General features: G+C 39.3%; 1 protein-coding gene across 5 annotated transcripts in view; it reads left to right on the top strand.

Moving 5' to 3' along the window:
* The window catches only part of LOC100587392 (shieldin complex subunit 2), an 83,244-nt gene that overhangs the window by 37,533 nt on the left and 18,030 nt on the right, over nt 1-27,681 (top strand). For 3 of the 5 annotated variants that reach the window (XM_003281950.4, XM_004091115.3, XM_030799166.1), the window contains exons 1-4: nt 10,238-11,974; nt 16,862-16,969; nt 24,337-24,531; nt 24,700-24,834. In XM_003281950.4, coding sequence (XP_003281998.2) covers nt 10,393-11,974; nt 16,862-16,969; nt 24,337-24,531; nt 24,700-24,834 — 2,020 coding nt within the window. In that variant the 5' untranslated portion in view covers nt 10,238-10,392. Of the gene's footprint in view, nt 1-10,219; nt 11,975-16,861; nt 16,970-24,336; nt 24,532-24,699; nt 24,835-27,681 lie in introns of those variants that run through there. The other 2 variants (XM_030799164.1, XM_030799163.1) reach the window with 2 other exon arrangements.

Here is a 27,681-nt window from a genome sequence, read left to right as displayed (position 1 = left end):
TTCAAGACTAGCCTGGCCAACATGGCGAAACCCTGTCTCTACTAAAAATACAAAAATTAGCTGGGTGTGGTGGTGCATGCCTGTAATCCCAGCTACTCGGGAGACTGAGGCGGGAGAATTGCTTGAACCCGGGAGGCAGAGATTGCGGTGAGCTGAGATTGCACCATCGCACTCCAGCCTGGGCAACAGAGCAAGACTCCATCTCAAAAAAATAATAAATTGTACCCCATAAATACGTACAATTACAATATGACAGTTTAAAAAATAAATTTTAAAAAAATTCTCTTGTGCCGGGCGCGGTGGCTCATGCTTGTAATCCCAGCACTTTGGGAGGCTGAGGCGGGCAGATCGCGAGGTCAGGAGATCGAGACCACGGTGAAACCCCGTCTCTACTAAAAATACAAAAAAAAATTAGCCAGGCGTGGTGGCGGGCGCCTGTAGTCCCAGCTACTTGGAGAGGCTGAAGCAGGAGAATGGCGTGAACCCAGGAGGCGGAGCTTGCAATGAGCCAAGATTGCTCCACTGCACTCCAGCCTGGGTGACAGAGCAAGACTCTGTCTCAAAAAAAAAAAAACAAAACAAACAAAAATATTCTCTTGTACTTAACAGCTGAATAAAAAATAAATTTTTAAAAGGAGAGAAGTCTTAAAAACCAGTTATTTACCCCATCATTAAGTTATAATGAACTTTCTTATGGGAATTCTTTGATAAGGAAGCTCCTTTATGCTGAAGTTTTATTCTTTTCATACCTGTTTAGATAAGTCAGTGCTTTGGGAGCATATGTCATATGACTCAATGGCAGTGTTCTAACTTGGATTCTAGCTCCACATTGTGCAAAGGCAAAAAAACCAGAGAGTCAGTGTGGTAGTTAAGAACTTATGTTCTGCTGCTTGATTTCCTACATTCCAGTACTCCCTCCACTACCTGCAGTCTTCCTGACCTGGGGCAAGTTCCTTTTGTAAACTCTGTGTTCTAGGGGGATGGTGGTGTAAGAAGGATGGTGATTTGAGCCAGGCAGTAGCAGGTGGAGGTGGAGAAAAGTGGTCAAACCCTGAATGAACGTTAAAGATAGGACCAAAAGGATTTGATGAGAAATTGGAAGTAGAGCATGGGGAAAAAGAAAGATATCAGTGATGATGCCAAGGTTTTTGCCCGGGGGAACTGGGATAGTGGAGTTGTTATTTGCTGAGTATGACTTTTCACAAAGGAATGTCAAGGCGTAAGTAGCAAAGTTCTTTTTTTTTTTTTTTTTTTAATTTTTCTTGATTGTGTTTGTTTTATTTTTCATTCTTTGTGGGAGGTGGGTGGAGATGAAAGCAAGCATAGGGCTTGGCAGGCATACCCCTGGCACCTACCTGTGAGTTCATGATTACTAGTCTTAAAGTTCAGTCCTTTTTATTTTTACTTTTTTTTAGAGACAGTGTCTCACTCTGTCATCCAGGCTGGAGTGCAGTGACACAATCACGGCTTACCATAGCCTTGACCTCCCGGGCTCAGGCGATCCTTTCACTTCAGCCTCCTGAGTAGCTGGGACTACAGACACGTGCCACCCTACCCAGCAATTTTTTTATTTTTTATTTTTTGTAGTGACGTAGTCTTACCATGTTGCCTAGGCTGGTCTCGGACTACTGAGCTGAAGCAACCCGTCTGCCTCAGCCTTCCAAAGTAAAGTACTGTAATTATAAGCTTGAGCCACTGTGCATGGCCAAATTCTGGCCTTTTGATGTTGCATGGTGCGGATGGGGAGGCAAAGTGTGATATTTTAGGAATTTGAGGATTTCTTCTTCAACCTTAGGTGTGACATTGGACAAATGACATCTGGGCTGAGACATTTTCTAGTAATGCTGCATCCAAAAAACTCTTATCCCATTGTCTCATAGCTTCATTTCACAGACCTGGCAGCCATGATCCTCTTTTTTTCCCCCTTAGTTGCCAAACATGGGTTCTCTGTCTTACCTCATTTGAGTCTTACCTGAAAGTCTCAAATGTATATCATAATTTTCAGACAAAATTCAACCTTATTTCAATTAGTATTTCATTGTTATTTAAATATTTTAACAGGAAAGCTGAGCAATGTTTCCTTTTTTTTTTTTTTTTTTTTTTTGAGACAGAGTCTCGCTTTTGTCACCCAGGCTGGAATGCAATGGCGCGATCTCGGCTCACTGCAACCTCTGCCTTCTGGGTTCAAGCGATTCTCCTGCCTCAGCCTCCCAAGTAGCTGAGATTACAGGCATGCACCACCATGCCCAGCTAATTTTGTATTTTTAGTAGAGACGTGGTTTCTCCATGTAAGTCAGACTGGTCTCGAACTCCCAACCTCAGGGGATCCACCTGCCTCGGCCTCCCAAAGTGCTGAGATTAGAGGCATGAGCCACCATGCAGTTAATCCTGTTATAATATTTTAAAGTGTATTAGAAGGCACATTCTTCATTAATAAAATATTTATTCATGTGTTTATGTGGTTTTTAACTAGGAACACCATATAGTCTATCTCCAACCCTTTGAGAAGGAAAAAAGATCCTGACCAAACGGGACACCAGAAAAGCATGCTAAACTAGGACTGTTCTGGGCAAATCAGAAGGCATGTTCACTTTATTCTTTTTTTTTTTCTTTTTTTGTGACAGAGTCTCGCTCTGTCACCCAGGCTGGAGTACAGTGACGCAATCTTGGCTCACTGCAACCTCCACCTCCCGGGTTCAAGTGATTCTCTTGCCTCAGCTTCCCAAGTAGCTGGGACTGCAGGCACATGCCACCATGCCTGGCAAATTTTTTGTGTTTTTAGTGGAGACAGGGGTTTCGCTGTGTTAGCCAGGATGGTCTCGAATTCCTGACCTTGTGATCTGCCCCTTCGGCCTCCCAAAGTGCTGGGATTACAGGCATGACCCACTGCGCCTGGCCTCACCCTATTCCTAAGGCCAGAAAACCAGCTAGACTAAAGTTCACTTTCTGTTTGAGTGCTTGGATTTTATTGGGAGAAGGAAAATGCCCTGGAACGAGAGTGAAAGGGAGAAATTCCCATTGTATTGCAAGCCCGAATAAGAGAGGCTCACCCGCACTGGCCTAAGTCATCTCAGGTGTTGATGAGAATGTGATTACAGATGTCTCACTTGAATACCAAAGACAATTGCAAAGGAAATTAAAAGTTATGCAAAGAGAGTCGAGAAGTCAGTTGTCTGCTCACAGGTTGGCTTTAGTGGCTATTACTTTGAGATACTAAATGAGCAATAGCTTTAAACTTCAACTGCTTTTGTTTCTGAGGAAAAAAACATCATATCTTTTCATAAGTCACATAAAATGTGTACATTTTCTATTATTTTAAATAGTAAATTTAGATACTAGTATTTACTAATTTTTTTTTTGAGACGGAGTCTTGCTGTGTTGCCCAGGCTGGAGTGCAGTGGCGCAATCTCGGCTCACTGCAAGCTCCGCCTCCCAGGTTCACGCCATGCTCCTGCCTCAGCCTCCAGAGTAGCTGGGACTACAGGCGCCCACCACCACGCCCGGCTAATTTTTTGTATTTTTAGTAGAGACAGGGTTTCACCGTGTTAGCCAGGATGGTCTCGATTTCCTGACTTCATGATCCGCCCGCCTTGGCCTCCCAAAGTGCTGGGATTGATTACAGGCGTGAGCCACTGCACCCGGCCTGTAATTCTTTTTTTTTTTTTTTTTTTTTTTTGAGACGGAGTCTTGCTGTGTTGCCCAGGCTGGAGTGCAATGGTGCGATCTTGGTTCATTGCAAACTCCGCGTCCCGGGTTCACGCCATTCTCCTGTCTCAGCCTCCCGAGTAGCCGGGACTACAGGGGCCCACCACCACGCTCAGCTAATTTTTTGTATTTTTTAGTGAAGATGGGGTTTCACCGTGTAAGTCAGGATGGTCTCGATCTCCTGACCTCGTGATCCACCCGCCTCGGCCTCTCAGCATTTAGTAATTCTTAAAAGAGTTCAGCATGAATATACACAGCACGTGGGTTATTAGTACTGTGTTGTTAACACAAATGAACTATGATAGCAAATTGAATTTAGTTCAATCAGGTCAAAGAATAAAAGGATAATTTTTTTTAACCACCAGCAAAGAATAGTATAATGAACCCCATGCAACTGTCACTTAACTTCAATAATTTCAAGTTTGAGTAAGTTGCAGAGTAGTGATTTGAGCCCACATCTCGCTTGTTCCAAATCCCTTGCTTTTAATTACAATCCCATGTGGCTTCTTTGTCATTTGATGCTATTGAGCAACTTTATGATTTTTTTGGTGTTTTTGGTAAAATAGACATGAAAAGGCATTACTACAGGGAGTTTTTTCATTCTCTGGTAATAAGAGGGAAAAAGCACTCTCTTTTAATGATACGTTTTGTAATAAGCATTTTTTTTAGTTGCAGTGTTCTGCAAAGACAAAACCTGCTGATACAGTTCATCCTGTTTTAGAAATCTTTGACCCATTCATCAGACTCTGACCACTCTAAAGATAAAGGATTATGGTTGTATTGGTTTTTCTGACTGAAGCGGCCTTCTGCAGATTGAGAAATTGTATAATTATTAACTGCGGTAATGGAGATGTACTTGCAAGTTTCATCTGGTATCTTAATGAGCTTTAACCCTCTGAGTACACCTAAAACATATCCTAGAATTATTGAAATTAATCAGTTGTCCATAACTTTTCTGTCTGTATAATTTGGCTATCATAAATATTTTGTTTCCCCCTGCCCTTACCAGTTTCCATCCTCCTACTCACAAACTCACAACTCCTATAAATTGGAGTATTTAGTAGCAGTAGCCTTTGGTATAAACACTTTTTAAAAATTTACTATTTTTTGAATTAATAGGGCCACTTTCTAGTCAAGTTTTTTTTTGGGCGGGGGGTGAAGAGGGTAGGGTAACGGTTCCACACTTACAAGGGTATTTGTTTAGACCAAGTTTGTTCAACGCACAGCTTGCGGGGCTGCTTGTGGTCCAGGACGGCTTTAAATGCAACCCAGCATGAGTTTGTAAACATGAGTTTTTTTTGAGATTTTTTTTTGAGACAGAGTCTCACTCTGTTGTCCAGGCTGGAGTGCAGTGGCCCAATCTTGGCTCACTGCAACCTCCACCTCCTGGGTTCAAGCGATACTCCTGCCTCAGCCTCTGGCGTAGCTGGGATTACAGGTGTGCGCCACCACTCCAAGCTAATTTTTGTATTTTTAGTAGAGATGGGGTTTTACCATGTTGGCCAGCTGGTCTCAAACTCCTGACCTCAAGCGATCTGCCCACCTTGGCCTCCCAAAGTGCTGGGATTACAAGCGTGAGCCACTGCGCCCAGCCTGCGATTTTTTTTTTTTAACTCGTTAGCTATCATTAGTGTTAACTGTATTTTATGTGTGGCCCAAGACAATTCTTCTTCTTCCATTGTGGCCCAGGGAAGACAAAAGATTAGACACCCCTGATTTAGACAAATAAGTGAAGGCACACTGAAATAAGTTATATATAATAACCTTGTGCCACCCAGCGCGGTGGCTCATGACTCTAATCTCAGCACTTTGGGAGGCCAAGGCGGGTGGATCCCCTGAGGTTGGGAGTTCGAGACCAGTCTGACTTACGTGGAGAAACCACGTCTCTACTAAAAATACAAAATTAGCTGGGCATGGTGGTGCATGCCTGTAATCTCAGCTACTTGGGAGGCTGAGGCAGGAGAATCGCTTGAACCCAGAAGGCAGAGGTTGCAGTGAGCCGAGATTGCGCCATTGCATTCCAGCCTGGGTGACAAAAGTGAGACTGTCTCAAAAAAAAAAAAAAGAAAAGAAAAAACCAAACCTTGTGTTTCATGGATCTCGCATTCATCTCAGATATTTCTTGCCCTGGGAGATCCTCTGAATTCTCAGGACTGCTTCGTGTCACCCCTTTATGCTCTACTATCTTCCCCTGCCTAGAAGGCAAGTAGGACTTTGAATCTCGCCTTTGATTCTACTGTGATCCTATCAAATATAGTAATGCTAGAAATATAGGTCTGAAGTTTGGGAGAGAGATTGGCTCAGTATAGATTTGTAAAGCACAGTTGGATATGTGGTAGTTATATGAATGGGATTGGATGAAATTCTCTAGAGGTGTGTGGAATGGAAAGAGGTGGCCCAAGGAGGAAGAGAGAGAGAAAAATTGGAGAGGTAGAAGAACAATTTAGGAAAGAGTAATGTTCTAGAAACTAAGGAGAGAGTTTCACAACTGCAGTGGTGAAGCACTGTGAGTTCTTATTTGGCAATTTGGACTTCATTATTGTCTTATCACAGATAGGAAATGAAAGGTTGCAGGACATTTAGGAGAAAATATTAAGTGAGGACACAGAAGCAGTAAATGTCGTATACGCCTTTTAAACATTTTGGAGATTACCCATAGTAGGCCTGTCCCTTGGGTAAGGCAATTAGGGCAGCTTTCCTGGGCCCTGTTTTGGGGTGGGGAATGACTCAGGGGCTTTATTATATGACTTTTTTTCTGAACATCAATAAAATTCAGTTCCAAAATTTTGTGATTAACTGTAGTCCTAAGAGCCTACGAAAAATGCAGATAATGGGCAGTTCCACATTGGTTGAATTGTCCCAGGCTTCTCTCTTCTAGAGAGGCTGTCCCTTCCTTTTAATCCTGTAGTAGCTCCTATCACTTTTTTTTTTTTTTTTTTTTTTTTGAGACAGAGTCACCCAGGCTGAGTGCAGTGGTGTGATCTCAGCTCACTGCAACTTCTGCCTCCTGGGTTCAAGTGATTCTCATGCCTCAGCCTCCTGAGTAGCTGGGATTACAGGTGTGTGCCACCACACCTGGCTAATTTTTGTATTTTTACGGGGTTTTATCATGTTGCCTAGGCTAGTCTTGAACTCCTGACCTCAGGTGATCCACCTGCCTCAGCCTCCAAAGGTCCTGGGATTACAGGCGTGAGCCAAGGCTCCTGGCCTCCTGTCACTTTTTATAATTGTCGGTTTGTTTTTCCTCTCAGAAATGAAGCTCCTTAAAGTTCTCTATTATTGTTTTGAATTCCCAGGGCCTAGCATAATGCCCAGCATGTAATGTTGAGTGTTTGTTACGTGAGTGATTGAAGGAATAATCCGATACCTATCTGTCTTAAGTACAAAAGAATTCCAATATGGTAGTCTCACAGTCGAAAAAGCAGAATGTTTCAGGAAAGAGGGATTGATAAACAGTTTCAAATGGTAGTGAAAGTATTGAAAACTGACCTTTGAATTTGGCTTCTAGAAGGTCATTGGCTTCCATAGTGAAAACTTTTATAGCAAAATGGTTGGAGTAGAAGTGGTTGAAGACTAAAGGAGAAATGAGATGTAAGAAACAACAAAGTGTGTGTGTGGCGGGGGGGGGGTTGGTTTTATTTTTAAAGATTTGTAGCTGAGCGTGACAGTATGTATCTGTAGTCCCAGCTATTTGGGAGGCTGTGGCTGGATGATAGCTTGAGCCCAGCAGCTTGAGGCCGCAGTGAGCCATGATTGCGCCATTGCACTCCAGCCTGGGTGACAGAGCGAGACCCTGACTCAAAAAATAAAATAAAACAAAACAAAATAAAATAAAATGAAATAAAATAAAATAAAAATAAAGATTTGAAGCTAGAGGGAAGAAACCATTGGAAAAGAAAGCCAAAGATCTGATGGAGGCGAATTCATTATCATGGTAATGTTATGCATTTGATTTGCATATATCTAAGTATTCCCACCAACATTTTTTTTTTTTTTTTTTGAGACAGAGTCTCACTCTGTCACCCAGGCTGGAGTGCTGGAGTGCAGTGGCATGATCTTGGCTCACTGCAACCTCCCGGGTTCAAGCGATTCTCCTGCCTCAGCCTCTCTAGTAGCTGAGACTACAGGCTCGTGCCATCACGCCCTGGTAATTTTTGTATTCTTTTTTTTTTTTTTTGAGACGGAGTCTCGCTCTGTCGCCCAGGCTGGAGTGCAGTGGCGTGATCTCGGCTCACTACAAGCTCTGCCTCCCGGGTTCACGCCATTCTCCTGAAGTAGCTGGGAGTAGCTGGGACTACAGGCGCCCGCCACTGCACCCGGCTAATGTTTTGTATTTTTAGTAGAGACGGGGTTTCACCGTGGTCTCGATCTCCTGACCTCGTGATCCACCCACCTCGGCCTCCCAAAGTGCTGGGATTGCAGGCGTGAGCCACCGCGCCCGGCCAAATTTTTGTATTCTTAATAGAGATGAAGTTTCGCCATGTTGGCCAGGCTGGTCTCGGACTCCTGACCTCAGGTGATCCTCCCACTTCGGCCTCTCAAAGTGCTAGGATTACAGGCGTGAGCCACCACGCCTGGCCCTAACCAACATTTCAAGATAATATATTTCTCCTTCCACTTGGGTTTGATATATTAATGTATTTTGAACTTGAAGGCTTTTGCTGTGCTATTTGGGGCCCCTAGTGGTAAATCTAATAATGACATGCAATAGAACAGCTAATGTAACAGTTATTCCTTATGCAGGTTATTCTTTCCATGAGGATTAAATGAGGTTGGAATATGTAGTTACAGCAATAATAGTGATTCTTAATCATTTTTTTAAAGAGAGGGTCTCACCAGGCACCGTGGCTCACACCTGTAATCCCAACACTTTGGGAGGCCGAGGCGGGTGGATCACTTGAGGTCAGGAGTTTGAAACCAGCCTGGCCAACATGGTGACACCCCATCTCTACTAAAAAAAACTAAAATTAGCTGGGCGTGGTGGTGGACGGCTGTAATCTCAGCTACTCGGTAGGCCGAGACAGGAGAATTGCTTGAACCTGGGAGGCGGGAGGTTGCAGTGAGCTGAGGTTGGGTCATTGCACTACAGACTGGGTGACAAGAGCAAAACTCTGTCTCAAAATAAATAAATAAATAAATAAATAAATGGTCTCACTTTGTTACTCAGATTGAAGTGCAGTGGTGTGATCATGACTCATTTCAATGTCTGCCTCTCAGGCTCAAGTAATCCTCCCACCTCAGCCTCCCTAGTAGCTGGGACTACGGTGTTCCGCCACTATGTCCAGCTAATTTTAAGAAATTTTTTAGTTTTTAAATTTTTTTATAGAGATGGTGGTCTTACTATGTTGTCCAGGCTGGCCTCGAACTCCTGGTCTCAAGCGATCCTCACACTTCAGCCTCCCAAAGTGCTGGGATTACCAGTGTAAGCCACCATGGCTGGCCGAAAATGAGTAATTTTTTTTTTTTTTTTTTTTTTTGAGATGGAGTCTCACTTTGTCACCCAGGCTGGAGTGCAGTGGCGAGATCTTGGCTACTGCAACCTCCTCCTCCTGGGTTCAAGTGCTTCTCTTGCCTCAGACTCCTGAGTAGCTGAGACTATAGGCACAGGCCATCACAGCTGGCTAATTTTTGTATTTTTAGTAGAGATGGGGTTTTGCCATCTTGGCCTGACTGGTCTTGAACTCCTGACCTCAAGTGATCCACCCCCCCCGCCCCGGTCTCCCAAAGTGCTCCGATTACAGGCGTGAACCACTGTGCTCTGCCCAAAAATGAGTGTAATATAGTTAAACAAATGCCTCTTTTCCCATTCTTTACTAACTTGTTATTTAAATGGGGCACGTTTTTACAGCATAAGAAATAAACAGGCCAGGCCTGGTGGCTCACGCCTGTAATCCCAGCACTTTGAGAGGCAGAGGTGAGCGGATTACTTGAGGTCAGGAGTTTGAAACCAGCCTGACCGACATGGTGAAACCCCGTCTCTACTAAAAGTACAAAATTTAGCCGGGCATGGTGGCACAGACTGTAATCCCAGCCAATCAGGAGGCTGAAGCAGGAGAATTGGTTGAACCCGGGAGGTGGAGGTTGCAGTGAGCCTAGATGGCAACACTGCACTCCAGCCTGGGTAACAGAGCAAGACTCCATCTCAAATGAAACAAACATACTAAAAACCTATTTACTTGTTTGATGTGAGTGTGCTTAGCTCTATTTCCCTTAAAGAGAGTCTTTTTTTTTTTTTTTTTTTGAGATGGAGTCTCACTCTGTTGCCCGGACTAGAGTGCAGTGGTGCAATCTCGGCTCACTACAACCTCTGCCTCCTGTGTTCAAGCGATTCTCCTGCCTCAGCCTTCAAGTGGCTGGGACTACAGGCGTGTGCCACCATGCCCAGCTAATTTTTTGTATTTTTAGTATAGACGGCGTTTCACGCTGTTAGCCAGGATAGTCTCCATCTCCTGATCTCATGATCCACCCACCTTGGTCTCCCAAAGAGCTGGGATTACAGGTGTGAGCCACTGCGCCCGGCCGAAAGAGAGTCTTTAGGTGAAAAATTTTTGTGAATATTGTGATTTCTCCTTAATAATTTCTTGTGTATGAATTTTATATAATTAAATGGCGTATCAAAAAAATCACCTATGTTAATTATGTTTTTGACTCAGTTATATTTTCTTTTGGCACATTATTAATATCCATATGCAAAAATATACTGACAATATATTAATTTTGGATTTTTCATTTTTATCAGAAATCATGAGTGGAGGATCTCAAGTCCACATTTTTTGGGGTGCTCCAGTTGCTCCACTGAAAATGACAATATCACAAGGCACAGCTTCTTTAATGTCTGTTGCTGACCCCTGGAAAAAAATTCAGCTTTTATACAGTCAACATTCTTTATATCTGAAGGATGAAAAACAGCACAAAAATCTTGAAAACTATGAAGTCCCAGAATCTATTGGTTCTCCAGATGTTAGTGGTCATTTCTTAGCAAACTGTATGAATAGACATGTTCATGTGAAAGATGACTTTGTACGTTCTGTTTCTGAAACCCAGAATATAGAGTCCCAGAAGATTCACTCCTCTAGACTGAGTGATATAACTAGCTCTAATATGCAAATATGTGGATTTAAAAGCACAGTTCCGCATTTAGCCAAAGAAGAAAAGGATCAAAAGCTTCTCAGTGAAAATAAAATTATAGATGAACAGCCTAAACATCAGGCAGATATATGTGGTCAGAACTTTAACACAGATTTGTTTCAGTTAGGCCATAAATGTGCAGCTATATTGGATTTGGTTTGTAGTACTGAACAAATTAATATAGGGCCTGAAGTGGTACAAAGAGAGTGTGTGCCAACAGAATATCATGAAATACAAAATCAGTGTTTGGGATTATTTTCCTCGAACGCAGTAGATAATTCAAGGTCTGAAGCAGCAGTTAGGAAGGTCTCAGACCTTAAAATATCAACTGATACAGAATTTCTCAGTATAATTACCTCCAGCCAGGTTGCTTTTTTAGCTCAAAAGAAAGATAAAGGGCGGAGTCCTATAAATAAAGGGAATGTAAACATGGAGGCTGAACCAAAGGCAAGTTACGGGGAGATAAGAATACCTGACGAGAATTCGATTCAGCTTGATGGTTTTACAGAAGCATATGAAAGTGGACAAAACCAAGCATATTCCCTTGAACTTTTTAGTCCTGTTTGTCCTAAAACAGAAAATAGCTGCATTCACATAAACTCTGATAAAGGTCTTGAAGAACATACAGGATCTCAAGAACTTTTCAGTTCTGAAGATGAACTGCCACCAAATGAGATACGTATTGAGTTGTGTAGCTCAGGAATACTGTGTTCCCAACTAAATACCTTCCACAAAAGTGCTATTAAAAGAAGCTGCACCTCTGAAGATAAAGTGGGCCAGTCTGAAGCTCTATCTAGAGTCCTTCAAGTAGCTAAGAAAATGAAGTTGATTTCTAATGGAGGAGATTCTGCTGTAGAAATGGATCGGAGGAATGTGTCTGAATTTAAGGGTATTAAAAAAACATCATTAATAAAAAACTGTGATTCTAAAAGCCAGAAGTATAATTGTTTAGTCATGGTGCTATCTCCATGCCATGTGAAGGAAATAAACATAAAATGCGGACGAAATTCTGGCTCTAAAGTGCCTTTAGCAACAGTTACAGTAATTGATCAATCAGAAACTAAGAAGAAGGTTTTTCTGTGGAGGACTGCAGCATTCTGGGCATTTACAGTGTTTCTTGGAGATATAATTTTACTCACAGGTGAGGTCATTATGGTATAGTGATAGCTTATTTTATAAAGCTAAGTTTTGTTTGTTTTTGTTTTTCTCCCACTTAGTCTTTGAAGACTCTATCTTTAGTCATTTGCCTCTTCTGAGCTCAGCGTAATTGATCCCTTTATCGCATCTGCATTGTTCTCCTTCCCATTGTCCACTCTCCTGCCCATTGCCACTTCTGGGCCTCTGTTCTATCCTTCTGAGCTCTGCCCCTTCTTTCCACTTATCCCCTACCTTTAATAAGCCTTCCCTAGTCAGGTGCAGTGGGTCACACTTGTAATCCCAGCACTTTGGGAGGCTGAGGCAGTAAGATTGCTTGAGGCCAGGAATTTGAGACCAGCTTGGCAACATAGACCCCGTCTCTACAAAAAATAAAGTAAGTTTTGTGTGCCTGTAGTCCCAGCTACCCAGGAGGCTGACGTGGGAGGATTGCTTGAGCCCAGGAGGTTGAGGCTGCAGTGAGCTTTGATTGGGCCACTGCACTCCAGCCTGAGCAACAGAGTTAGACCTTTCTGCTTCTTTACCTAATGTCGAATAATGCTGTGCACATTGTGTTCTTACTGAGGGAACAGTTATTGATTTCTATTGCTTTATTTTACTATTAAAATTATATTAATTACACTTGGAAATATGGAAAGGAAAAAACTGGTATTATACCAACTTCATATAACCACCAATAGAGTTCTAGAGTGTTACCTTCCAGTTATTTTCTCTGTTCTCCTTAAAATGTGTGTGCATGTGTGTATATATCACACACAGAAGCTCATATTTATTGGGAGCTTAGTTTGTGAGACCCTGTTTTAGATTTTACATGCATATTTCGTTACAACAAGTATATGAGGAAGGTACTGATTTTTATCCCCACTTTTCAGTTGAGGAAGCTGAAGCCCAGAGAAGTAAAGTAACTTGTCCAATGTCATACATCTAGGAAGTGGCAAAGCTATAGTTTCTCCTAGACTCCAGAATTTATACTCTTACTATATAGTTGTAACCATAAAGAACATTTTGTTTTTTTAATTTTTAATTTATTTTTAATTTATTTATTTTTAAGAGACAGAGTCTTGCTATGTTGCCAAGTGCAGTGGGTACTCACGGGCACAGTCCCATTACTGATCAGCATGAGAATTTTTAAATTGTTATTTTTAATTTTTTGTTTGTTTGTTTAATAGGGACAGGATCTCACTGCATTACCTAGGCTGATCTCCAACTCCTGGGCTCAATTGATCCTCCTGCCACAGCCTCCAAAGTGCCAGGATTACAGGCGTGAGCTACCGTGCCCATGGTATTTTTAACATGCCCTTGTTTCCAACCTGGACCAGTTCACCCCTCCTTAGGGAACCTGTGATCCTCCACTCCCAGGAGGTCACTATATTGATGGCAAGCTTAGTGCAGACACCTGATCAGCTACAACTCTGAACTCTTGGGCTCAAGTGAGCCTCCTGCCTCAGTCTCCCAAGTAGCTAGGACTACAGGCACGCATGCCGCTGCACCCAGAGAGAGTATTTAATTTTTTTTTTTTTTTTTTTTTTTGAGACAGAGTCTTGCTGTGTCACCCAGGCTGGAGTGCAGTGGCACAATCTTGGCTCACTGCAACCTCCGCCTCCTGGGTGCAGGTGATTCTCCTGCCTCAGCCTCTTGAGTAGCTGAGATTACAGGTGCACACCACCATGCCTGGCTAATTTTTGTATTTTTAGTGGAGACGGGGTTTCACCATGTTGGCCAGGCTGGTTTCGAACTCCTGTCCTCAGGTGATCCACCCACCTCACCCTCCCAAAATGCTAGGATTGCAGGTGTGAGCCACTGTGCCTGGCCAGAATATGTTTTCACCGAACACATCTAACATTGTGTTACATGTTCTTTGTTGATTTAAAATTGACACACGGTGTATTAGAGCAGGAGGAAGTTGATTAAGCTTAATAAAATATCCAATGAAAGAATGTGATACAGAGGAGGTATTTAGAAAAAGAAAACTTCAAAGCAATATTGATAGTCCTACCAAATAATTTACAGGAGGAGTGAGAACCTTAGCTAATGTACCTTGGTGTTCCTGTAGGATTGTCAAGTACAATCTTTTATAAAGAGGTAAACACAAGATTGTAATGAACAGGCTTAGCATAGCCACATCCCACTGGCAGCATTAGCTATTATTATTTATATGTGATTATATTATTGGAGGTTCAATTCACCTAACTCTGTTCTGATTCAGTGCTTGCTGAATACCTTTTTGCTTGTGATTTGGCTTTCTAGTTGTAGAGCTGCCCATAGCATGAGAACAGGCTGAAATACTATTTTTTGGGGCAATTAATGCCTCATTGTAAATGAAAAAAAAAATTGTTTTTTTTTTCTTTAATTTGTTTCATTAATTGATTTAGTATGAGGTTATGTTGCAGAGCTGAAATCTAGTTTTGGAGTGTTAACAAAATTAAGTTTCCCAGACTGTAAAAGAGGGCTGGATCCTGGACCATGGTCATTTTACCAAGGCAATTAATGTCACCAGGGACCTCTCAGGGGCCTTTTCCTTTTTCCTAGGTAGGTGTAAACTCAACTCTGCAATCTCTGTATTTTTTCCTAACATCTCTATAGTTGTTAACAACTAGGTAACATTCTCTCTGGTGGCTTCAATGCAATTTACTTAACCATTTTCCTATTATAAGACATTTAGATGATTTCTATGAACTTTTTTTAAAAAATCAGATTTTTTTGTCTTTTTAAGAAAAAGATGATCTAGTTCACTGATTTCTGAATAAGTTTCTTTTGTGTGGAACAGATGGAAACGTTGAGGAAAAAAAGAAATCTACACTGTTCTGTTGTCCTAATGAGGCAGTGAACTTAGATGGATAGCTTAGATAGTTCATACTACCTATTTATATATACCCCCAAACAGAAATATTCCTTTTTTTTTTTTTTTTTTTTGAGATGGAGTCTCGCTCTGTTGCCAAGGCTGGAGTGCAGTGGCACAATCTCAGCTCACTGCAACCTCTGCCTCCTGGGTTCAAGTGATTCTCCTGCCTCAGCCTCCCGAGTAACTGGGACTACAGGAGCCCGCCACTATGCCTGACTAATTTTTGTATTTTTAGTAGAGACAGGGTTTCACCATATTGGCCGGGCTGGTCTCGAACTCCTGACCTTGTGATCCGCCCACCTCGGCCTCCCAAAGTTCTGGGATTACAGGCGTGAGCCACCACGCCCAGCCCAAACTGAAAAAATTTTAAGTAACAGATGTATTCCAGACCTTGATGAATACCAACACAGTAGACAGTTTGCTATTATATCTTCTAGCGATAGAATGAAAAGATGCCAAAAATAAGGATTACCTAAGGGAGACTACTGACTAGAATTAGAAGAAGATGGGAGGCTTAACATTGGGAGACAACAGTGTTTAAAGGACAGACAGAATAAGGACTAGGAGTGGGGGCATGTCAGTAGGAGGGCAGGAAGGAGCCAGGAGGCCAGGGCGGGCTACCTATCCCCTCCATGCACCACTAGTGATTACCATGTCACTAATCCAACGTAGGCTTCACAGTCCTAGCTTTCAGAACGCTCTCCTTGAAATTTCTCATCTGTTCCTTTTTTCTGAAGAACATGCATCCTGAATGTTGGATCATGAAAAGTCTTGAATGCTGTACTAGCTCTTCCTGGCTAGGCAGTGGGGAACCACTGTTTTTTAGTAAGTCACCTGAACTCATTAATGCTCTGATATATCACTCACCTGAACTCATTAATACTCTGGTAAATGACTCATTAACATTGTAAGAAATGGGTTGCAGGCAGGACAAGCACCTGTTGGGAGGGAAAGGAATGTGTGATGTAAAACAGTAGTAGTGGCAGGGCATGGGCACATTTAAGCAGCAAAGGGGTAGGTGGGGGCTTGTGGCAAGAAGTGGGAAGGGAGAGGCAAGATGACTTCAGATTTTAGTTTACTTGATTAGCAGCATAGTGTCAACAAATGAGTTGGGCACTATGAAAGGAAAAGCAGGTTTGGACGTTGCTGAGTTTGGGGATCCAATAGAATATCCAGGTGGGAATTTCCATCAGGCAGTTGTAGATAAAAGGTTCAAAAGCTGAGGAAAGGGTCTGGAATCTAAATCTGCAAGTAATCACTTGGAATTTATACATCCTTGGTTTTCTTTCCTATTATCTCTAAATTATTTCGCTATTGTTAATATATGTTTATACCTCTGACACTGTATGCTGATTAGATCCTGCCTTAGAGATAACTCCCTTCCCCTCTTTCTCTTTATAGCTCACAAGTTTTGCTCTACTTACAATTGTTTCTACCTGTTGGTATGTTTAGTTCTACATGATTCTACTCTATCCGTCTTAGATATACAGCTCTCTCTTTCCAATTGGAAAATGTTCCCTACCTCCAAAGTCTTTCACTTTTAACTTCTATGGAAGATAATTATCATGCCATTTAGGGAAAAATAATCAAGTGTGTTAAGAATGCCTTATATTCAGATATATTTATAGTAGAAGGGACCAGTGCATACTGAATATTATTACTCTCCTAGGCACTACGGCTTTGGAACCACTACTTTGCCCTCTGCTAAAAAAATTATTTTTAATTTATCAGAAATATACATGATAACATTTTCCTTATGTAAATAAAAACTATTAAACCTTTTTTATATAGAGCAGTGGACTTCCATACTGATATCATTTGAATATAAAGAAGCAATTTTATTAATTTACCTAGATTTAGATTTTAGATTTGCTGTTTTGTCATTTCGTGCCTTTAGGCAGGTTATTTAACCTATTTGATCTCTAGTTGCTTGGTATATGGGAGGCATGCATAATATTTTGCTGTGACTGGTAAGTTAACCACATTGTGAAGGAATTTATGGCGTGATCAGAATGTTTTTTCTCTCTCTAGATGTTGTTATTCATGAGGACCAATGGGTTGGCGAGACAGTACTACAATCAACATTTAGCACTCAGTTATTAAATCTTGGGAGTTATTCATCTATTCAGCCTGAAGAATGTAAGGCACATTTTAAATGAAATAATGTATTAGTGTTTAAAGTATAAAAACATACTAGGAAAGATTAGGGTTAAAATGGTTCTTTTACAAAATGTTTTCTAAACAGTTGGAGAGTATTGGTTTCTTTTCGTTAGTAAGAATGAAAATAGAATTTTAGGAAATGAACTTGTACATTGTAAATCACATTTATTTTAAGAAGTATTGGGTCTCATGTTTCGTTTTCTTAGGCAGTCAGTATAGTGGTGGTTCTTCAGCTTTTAGGGAGTCAAAGACCTTTTTGAGAATCTATAGACCATTTCTCCAGAAAACTGGACTTATGTAGATAGGCACAAAATTTTACTTATAATTCTAAAGCATTCCATGGACCTCTGAAGTTCTTCTGTGGAACTTCTGAGCCTCTGATTAAGAATCTTTGAGGTAATAAAAATGGATTGGTCTCATATTCAGACAGCTGTGGTTTGAATCCTTATTCTCCTATCTACCACTGCTAAGAAAAGCTATCTTCCTTCTTTAACGTCCAGTTTTCTCTTCTTTAAAAGAAGCTGTTTAATGAAGAAACTAGCAGCTATGTCCTTCTCTAGGAAATGAAATAAAATAAAATAAAGAAAGAAAACAAAGTAAGGGAAACAGTATAAACTTGTGGTTATGGTCACTGGATTCAGATAGACCAGGATTTGAATCCTGGCCCTCTTACTTCCAGTCTTTGTCTTTAGGCAAGTTATTTCACTTCACTATACCTCTGTCTCCTTTTCTGTGAAATGGAGATAAAAATACATACATACCTTATAGGGTTGTTATGAAGATTAAGTGAGAAAATGAATATAAGATGTTGAACCTGCACATAATGTAGTACTAACATAGTAAATATTAGAGGGAGAAATAATAAGCTAGCAAAATATATTTGATAAAATTCTGAAATATCATACAAGAAAATAGCTAGAGAAATATACTGATTATACAAGAAGATAACTGGAATAATAGGAAAGTTGTAGGATGTATATGGAAGACAGAGCATGGAATTCCTATCTTTGAATTCTTAAAGAAAGGCAGAGCAAGTAGAAGGGAAGAGCAACAATTAGAATAACAAGAACTGTGTTTGGAATGGGCAAGGTTTCATTATATACTAGGGTGGCCCATCAGCAGAAAATCAACTCTTGACATATTTCATAGACAACTAAAATAGAGTTCTTCATCTGTCCAATATATATTTATTATGTGTTGACATTGTTTCAGGCACTGTGCTTACTGTACACTGGGGGTACAATGGTGCCTGCCCTCCTGGAGCTTATGTTCTCATGTGGAAGACAGACCAAAAAAAATGAATGAAACAGACATATAAGTAAAATATTTGCAGGTGATAATGAGTGCTATGAAGGAAACTAACAAAGGGCTAAGATACAGAATGCCATGGTTCTAGTTGAGAAGGGTTGATCATGGAGTAGAATCAGGGTTAGGAAGTTGTTACAATAGCTGCAGTTGAGAGATGACGGGAGGCCAGTGGAGCTAAAGAGCTGAGATATATTTGTAAATAGAGTTAATAGGATTTTCTGATGATGTGGGTCTGGGGATGCGGGAAGAGGGACAATCTACTGCTACTGGATTACTGGTTTAAGTAACTAGGTAGGCTTTATTGGGAAAGACTGAGAGGGAACTGGTTTGTGGGGAAAAGGGCTATGTTTCAAGGCATGTTAAGTTTTAGGTATCTTTGAGATATTCAAGTGGAGATGTCATATAAGAACTGGAAACAAAGTTCAGGTCTCAGAAGACAGGTTTAAAATTAAGAGGCAAATTTTAAAGTTATTAGCATACAGATAATATTTCAAATTTAAAAGTTTTTTAAATAATAAATATTATCTGTATAATTATAGAATCACAGGGGATTGTAAAAATAATACATAAAGTCCCATGAACTCTTCATCTAGCTTCTCCCAGTGGTGATATCTTATATAACTTTAGTACAATATCAACAACAGGAAATCAGCATTTGTATAATAATATACTAGGATACTTTCCCCTTCAGTATCAATAAATATAGTATCAGCCTGGCACAGTGGCTTATGCCTGTAATCCCAGCACTCTGAGTGGCTGAGGCAGGAGGATTACTTGGGCCCAGGAGCTCGACACCAGCCCGGATGATATGGTGAAACCTCATCTCTACTAAAAATACAAAAATATTAGTCAAGTGTAGTGGTGCACACCTATAGTTACAGCTACTGGGGAGGCTTAAGTGGGAAAGAAAGTTGAGGCTGCAGTGAGCCATGATTGTACCACAGCACTTCAGCCTGGGTGACCGGAGTCAGACCTTGTCTCAAAAAATTATTTTTTTCTTAAATAAATAAATATAGCATCAATGCAGCATTATAATATGATTAATACTATATCAATAAAATAGATATACTTAGTCCTAATGCCAGTGTCTTATTTAATAGAAAAGCACTCGAGGCATTGTCATTAAAACCAGGAAAAAGATAAGGATGTCCACTATCTCTGCAACTATTCATCTTATACTAGAATTATCAACCAATGCACTCAGACAAGAAGAGGCATCTGGTCTGGCGTGGTGGCTCACACCTGTAATCCCAGCACCTTGGGAGGCCAAGGTGGGCAGATCACTTGAGGCCAGGAGTTTGGGACCAGCCTGGCCAACATAGCAAAACCCTGTCTGTAGTAAAAAGATAAAAAATTAGCCAGGTGTGGTGGTGCATGCCTGTGGTCCCAGCTACTCAGGAGGCTGAGGCATGAGAATTGCCTGAACCTGGGAGGTGGAGGTTGCAGTGAGCACCACTACACTGCACTGCAGCCTGAGTGACAGAGCGAGATTCTGTCTCAAAAAAAAAAAGAAAAAAGAAAGAAGAGGCATTTGAATGGATAAAGAAGAATGAAAATTATCTCTATTTGCAAATGCTCTGATAACATACCTGAAAACTCCAGGGAATCAAAGTTAAAACAAATTTAAATAATAAGATAATTCCTGTGATATATCCTGTGATATACAGGATATATATATCCTGTGATATATCCTGTGATATATAGGATATATAGATATATCCTGTGATATAACAGGATATAACAAGATATATCCTGTGATGTAACAGGATGCAAAATTAATGTTAAAAAATATCATTAGGCTGAGTGCAGTGGTTTACGTCTGTAATTCTAGCACTTTGGGAGATGAAAGTGGGTGGACAGCTTGAGCCCAGGAATTCAAGACCAGCCTGGGCTACAAAAAAAAAAAAAAAAAGAAAAAGAAAAAGAAAAAAAAGCTGGGTGTGGTAGCACACACCTGTGGTCCCAGCTGTTTGGGAGGCTGAGGTAAAAGGATTGCTTGGCCCAGGCTGGGGGATGAGGTTGCAGTGAGCTGTGATTGCACCACGGTACTCCAGCCTGAGCAACAGAGCAAAGCCCTGTCTCAAAAAAAAATAATAATAGTAATTAGACTTAATATACACAAATAATAAATGGGCATAATGATAGTGAAAAACTCATTTACTATAGTAATAAAGAAGATCGTTCAAAATACAGTTAACAAGAAATATGCAAAACCTATATGAGGAAAAAATTTAAACACTCCAGAAAGAAATGAAGACATGAATAAATGGAAAGACATTCCCTGTTCTTGGATAGGATGACTCAACATTATAATGATGTTAGTTCTTCCTAAGTTAATATGTAAATTCAGTGTAGTTCCAATGAAAATATATATGTTATGGCATATAAAAGTTGATACTAAAGCTCATATGGGAAAACAGACATGCAAGAATAGCTAGGAAAAGACTGACAAAGGAAAACTACAGAGGAGGGGAACTAGCTTTACCAGATGTTAAAACATGCTATAAAGCCTCTGTAATTAAAACAGTGAAGTACTGATGCATAAATAGACAAGTAGACCAGTGGAACAGAGTAAGAAGATTAGAATTAGACCCACCTACATATAGCAATTTAATATATGACAAAGATAGTATCTGGAATCAGTGAGATAAAGCTAACTTCTTAATGTGCTGAGACAACTGGGTAGCCATTTGGAAAAAAGGGAAAATTGGACACATATCTCACAACAGTAATAAACACCATATGGATTAATAATCTAAATGTAAAAAATAAAATCATGCAACAACAAGAAGGAAACGTGAATGAATCCTCTGTAATCTTGGTGTAGGGAAAGGCTTTTTCTTAATATTACTCAGAATCCAGGGGCAGTAGAAAATAAACTGATACATTTTACTATAGAAAAATAAATTTTGCATAACCAAAACACCATAAACAAAGTCAAAAGACAACTGACAAACTTGGAGAAAATATTTGTAACATATAACAAAAGGCTAATATCCCTAATATATAAAGAACTTTTAAACCTTGAGTGACAAAGGCTGGGTGTGGTCGTTCACACTGGTAAGCATAGCATTTTGGAAGGCTGAGGTGGGAGAATCACTTGAGCTCAGGAGTTTGAGTCCAGCCTGGGCAACATAGTGAGACCCTGTCTCTACAAAAAGTCAAAAAATTAGCCAGGTGTGGTGGTGCATGCCTATGGTCCCAGCTACATAGGAGGCTGAGGCAGGAGGATTGTTTGAGCCCAGGAGGTCAAGGCTGCAGTGAGCTGTATTCATGCCACTGCACTCTAGCCTGGCAAAAGGGAAAATGTGAAAAAGAGATGAACAGTCAATTTTCAAAAAAAGATATAAAAATGGCTATCAAATATAACTTATTAGAGAAATTCAAATTAAAACTACATGGAGATACGATTTCTCACCTATCGGATTGGCAAAATTAAAAAAAAGCACATTCTGTTGGTGAAACTGTGAGGTAATGTGTCCTCTTATACATTGGTGGTAGGAATGCAAATTGCTACAACCCTTGTGAAGGGATATTTGGCAATATCTAACAAAATTACATATGTACTTATCTTTCAACCTACCAATCCCACTTCTAGGAATCTACCCTGAAGCTACACCTCCAACAATATGAAAATACATATCACAAGGTTATTCATTGCAGTATTGTTTATAATTGCAAAATATATAGGAGAATGATTCAGTAAGTTATGGCACATTCCCATAGTGGAACACTATGTACTATGCAGCTGTACAAAAAGAATGAAAAAGATCTCTATGAACTGATATGGAGTGATTCCCAGGACATACTGTTATGTACACCATATACACCATGGAATTCTACGCAGCCATAAAAAGGAATGAAATCAGGCTGGTGCAGTGGCTCATGCCTGTAATTCCCACACTTTGACAGGCTGAGGCAGGCAGATCGCTTGAGTCCAGGAGTTTGAGACCAGCCTGGGCAACGTGGCAAAACCCTGTCTCTACAAAAAATACAAAAAAATTAGTTAGGTGTGGTGGTGCACACCTGTGGCCCCAGCTATTTGGGAGACTGAAGTGGGAGGATCACCTGAGCCCAGGAGGTGGAGTTTACAGTGAGCTGAGATTGTGCCACTGTATTCCAGCCTGGGCAACAGAGTGACACCTTGTCTCAAAAAAATAAAAAATAAATAAATTGCAGCAACACAGATGCAGTTGGAGGCAATTATCCTAAGTGAGTTGAGGGAGGAACAGGAAACCAAATAACATGTATTCTCACTTATAAGTGGGAGCTAAACACTGGCTACTCATGGACATAGAGGTGGCAACAATACACACTGGGGACTACTAGAGGAAGAGGGTTGAAAAACTACCTGTTGGGTACTGTGCTCAGTACCTGGGTGACAGGATCACTTGTACCCCAAAGTTCAGTATCACACAGTATATCCAGGTAACAGACCTGCACATATACACCCAAATCTAAAGTAAAAGTTGAAAAGAAAAGACTTCCATTCTTTCATCTTTATAGTGAGGTGTTACATGTTTTACAAACCTAGTTCTGATAATGTGACAGGAATATAAATTTATCTTCAATATTATTAAATATATAAGTCAAAGATCAACACAATGTTTCCATGAGGTAGACTTTTTTTTGGAATCTAAATAACCATGTGTTTCCATGTACATTTTTATGAATCAGGGACAAATATATAATTTGATGTCAGAGATGTTTTTGTTCCCCAAAAGCTCTATCTTGTTCATGAAAAACGAAGCCCAGAGAAGTTATGTACAAGTTCACAGAGCTTATTATTGATAAAACCAGAATTTGAATACAGCTCTTCTGATTCCAGATTTGCTGGAAATACTGTGAAAGAAGAATTCAGTCTGGTAGTATTACTTGTGGTTTTAATTTTTTCTTTGTAACTTTAGTTTGAATTTTATGTGTGTGTGAGCATCTGCATTTATTTTTAAAAACTTTTATTGTAAAAGCCTTCAAGCGTATACAAAAGTGTAGAATACAAAGCATAATGAACTTAAGTACCTATTAGCCAGCTTATTAAAACATGGTCAGTCTTGTTTCACCTGTTACATCCCTTTTCTTTTACTGTCTAAAGAAAGGAAAGAAGAATCACAAATCAGTTTATGGACTCTGCTTTCTAAAAAGTACTTCAGTGTTTATTGCCAATATCTTATTTTGGTCAGCAATCAATCACGTACTCAAGCATACTTCTCTTACGTTCAGAGCAATTAAAATTTAATCAGCAAAACTCATCAGCCTATACATTTAAAATATATGCATGTTATTGTACAGAAACTATACCTTAATAAAAAGTGAGAAAAAAAATGAGGCAGGAAAGAGAAAAACATTTAAAAGACATAGTAACTGAAGAATTAAATAACCAATCCAACACTTGAAAAATATTACAATGTAGCACATGCTGAAAAGCTCTCTGAGCTCAGGGAAAGAAACAGCACTGTGAATCTATAGTGGTCATCATTCTGTGTGGTATTGGGTAGGATGAGAAGACAGCCTTGCAGCTGGAAATTGGTGAGGACGGAGGCCTCGCTGTGGAAAGAGTAAGGCACACTCAAGGAAAGAACCAGTGAGGTGGCTCTGAGCCTGTTTCAGAAGGGAAGTCCCCAGGGGCTTGAGGAAGAATGGCAGAGGCTGGGATAGTTGGGAAAGGAGGATCAAATCAGACTCCAGGGATTGGGGAACCGATTGGCTGTTACAGGGTGGTGGAGTCAAAAAAGAACAGAAATTTTGTGTTTGGTTAATTGATAGAAAAATGATATTATTAACAAAGTAAAGAAGTATGGGAACAGCAGAAGTTTTTTGGGGATAGTAAATAATTCCATTTCCATTGATTAAACATATCGTTTATTTTTACATCTAAACTGATTCAAGACTTAGCTATTGTACATGTTTTAGAGAAAACAAAACTATATTTTATATCTAATCATACTTTACAACATAAAATACAGTTCTAAAAAATATTGTTTGTCAAGAAAAATATTATGTTGCCATCTTTTGTCTGTATGTATGTTTTTTTTCCTTAGGTTCCAGTGTAGTTAGTGACGTTGTACTTCAAGACTTACTGGCATATGTGTCCTCAAAACATTCCTACCTCAGAGATCTTCCTCCGAGGCAGCCTCAGAGGGTAAACAGTATAGACTTTGTAGAATTGGAGCACCTTCAACCTGATGTATTAGTCCACGCAGTACTAAGAGTTGTTGATTTCACTATACTGACAGGTAAACATTTTGACTGCCTCCTTAATTTTAGATTATGAAAAAAATTAAGATACAAGACCATCTTAGTGTACCATTTGGTTATCACTATATATGTATCATCAGCTATTAAAGTATGGTATCACATGTGATAGAGTAATACCAACTAAGATACTCATTTTCCTTTTCCAGAGGCAGTATACAGTTATAGAGGACAGAAGCAGAAAAAAGTTATGTTAACAGTGGAACAGGCCCAAGATCAACATTATGTGCTTGTATTATGGGGTCCTGGAGCAGCCTGGTACCCTCAACTTCAAAGGAAAAAAGGTAAATACACCAAAAAGCATTTAACCTATTTATATTTCGGTAAATGATTAATGTTTATGAGCCCAAGATGGAGAAAATCTTAAGAGACGAGACAGCATTTGAAATAAAAGTGATCATGATTGAATATTCTTCTGCAAATTTCTTCTGTTAAAATTTTGTACCTCTTGTAGCAATTCATTTATCTAATAAGTCTTCATTAATTAGTGGTGGTGAAATAAAGGCTTAAATTTATTCCCAGATATACTACTTTACCTTTTTAGTGAAGATCTTACCTCCTTCAAATAATGTTCTTTAAACACTTAATTCTGGAGAAGCTTCTACAATTTTTTTTCAGCCAAAGTACTCTGATAAATAAACGCTATGATTATAAGGCAGATGTCAGGGGAGTTACCTTAACTCTTTCAAGTCACAATTACTGTTCAATAAATTACTGTTTCATATTTTTATTATAGTTGTTTTAAAAGCATGCACTGTTAGCCATCCCTAGAATGTTCCGTGTTAAAATATGACCCATGATTACATTTTTCTTTAAAGCATAAATTATTTCTGGTATAATGAATTAAATGGAATTGATGTTTCATTAAAATAGTATGGTATCTTCCCTTTGCTATTGTGAAATCCTTTAGTTGTAACAATCAAAGACAGTTTCATTCGTGGCTTATGAGTTATTTTTCCCTGCTAAATTAATTTAGAGATTGATTCAGTATATTATTATTTTTTACCTGAAAGAGTTAATGTCTCTCCAAACTTCTGCCTTCCAAATAGTTATTTGTAGATAGAATCTGTCACATTGTCTCTCTTAATCATTAATAGCTATGACTAGGATTTGAGATAAGTCTAACTTTGGACTTTTATGTTAAGATCAAACAGGGACAGATGTTTGTTTGGTTGAGCAAGCTGACAAACATGTATTAGTGATAGACTAACTACGATCATTGACCACCATAGCCTGGCTGAGAACATGAGTCTAGTGCATGCTACACAAGAATGTAGGTCACAGGTATAGTGGAGCTGTAACAAAGCAGATTGCTCCATGTTTAATGTGAATATTCTTTGAAAATTAATAGTTTTTTGGTTAATAGAAGAGAAATTACAGTTGTCTCTAGGTGATTCTATGGTGTTTAGGTTAGTATTGAAAACATATGAATCCAGGAATTAAGATGTTTGTTGTTCTTTGTACATTCATTTATCCAGCCCCCCTTATTTATAACCATCATTTTAAAGTTTTAACATCTACTTCAATACCTCACATCAGTTTTTTAAGATAAAAATACCAATTTTGAAGGATTACTTAAGTAATTCTATTTTCCTGATTTTACTTTTCTTTTCAAGAGACCAGCCCCATTTCCAAATTCCCAGCAAAGAGAATCTGATTGCCCAGAGTAAATTTGATTCAAAAAACTGTGATCAGGAAGACAGAGTCACACAATACAAATATGAGAGCTTGAGCTTATTTCAGTGGATGGGAAAACAGTTAAGGGAATCATTTGTGGTCTGGGTGAATACATAAAGATATTCATTACCAAAAATGTGTATGTTCATTAGCTTAGAAAGATATATGTAATATATTATTTAGTTTAAAAAGTAGATTATAGGCCAGGTGTGGTGGCTCACGCCTGTTAACCCAGTACCTTGGGAGGCTGAGGTGGGTGGATTGCTTGAGCCCAGGAGTTCAAGTTCTCATCTTAAAAAAAATAAAAAATAAAAAAAATTGGATTGTAAAACTTCACGTATAGAAAATATATTATGTTAACATATAATAAATATTTTTATGTTTATATAAGTTAATACATAAAAATTTTCAAGAAAACCCTTTATATATAATAGTATCTCATTTTAATAAAAATATATCTATAAGTATGTATGTACATTTGAAAATCTGGAAATATGTATGTATACCAAAATGCTAGCAGTGGTTGTTTCTGTATGGTAGTATTATGTGTGCTTTAATTTTTTCTTTATACCTTTAGTTTGAATTTTATGTGTGTGTGAGCATCTGCATTTACTTTTAAAAACTTTTATTATAAAAGCCTTCAAGCATATACAAAAGTAGAGAGAATACTAAGCATAAGGAACTTTTTTTTTTTTTTTTTTTTGAGACAGAGTTTCATTCTTGTCACCCAGGCTGGAGTGTAGTGGCCTGATCTCTGCTCACTGCAACCTCCACCTCCTGGGTTCAAGTTATTCTCCTGACTCAGCCTCCCAAGTAACTGGAATTACAGGCATGTGCCACCACGCCCAGCTTATTTTTGTATTTTTAGTAGAGACGACGTTTCACCATGTTGGCCAGGCTGGTCTCCAACTCCTGACCTCAGGTGATTCACCCACCTCAGCCTCCCAAAGTGCTGGGATTATAGGCATGAGCCAGCCACCGTGCCTGGCCAGCATAATGAACTTAGGTACCTATTAGCCAGCTTATTAAAACACGGTCAGTCTTGTTTCACCTGTTACCTCCCTTGTCTTTACTGTTTAAATATTTTACAATAAATATATTTTATTTTATAATTAAAAATAAAATTAAAACCTTGTGCTTTTTAAAATAAAAGAATAGTTAATGTTTGGAAAATCTAGCTAACAATGTGAGAAAAAATAGAATTAAATTTATACTTTAGGTTTGTGCCAGTGTAAATTTCAGATACATTAGAGATTCAAATATAAAAATAATGAAACAATGAAGAGTAGAAGAAAATATAGGCAAAATTATTTGTAATGCAAAGGTTGGTAGGGTAAATAAAATCCAGCAACAAAAACTATTATACATAAAAACCACCATGTACAAAATTGAAAGGCAACCAAAAAAAAACAGAAAAAAAATTGCATTGTCAGAAAATAATGCAGTAAGCAAAA

This window comes from Nomascus leucogenys, chromosome 18 (assembly GCF_006542625.1).
Source record: "Nomascus leucogenys isolate Asia chromosome 18, Asia_NLE_v1, whole genome shotgun sequence".
NCBI classification, from domain to species: Eukaryota; Metazoa; Chordata; class Mammalia; order Primates; family Hylobatidae; genus Nomascus; species Nomascus leucogenys.
This window is presented reverse-complemented; position numbering and strand designations above follow the sequence as displayed.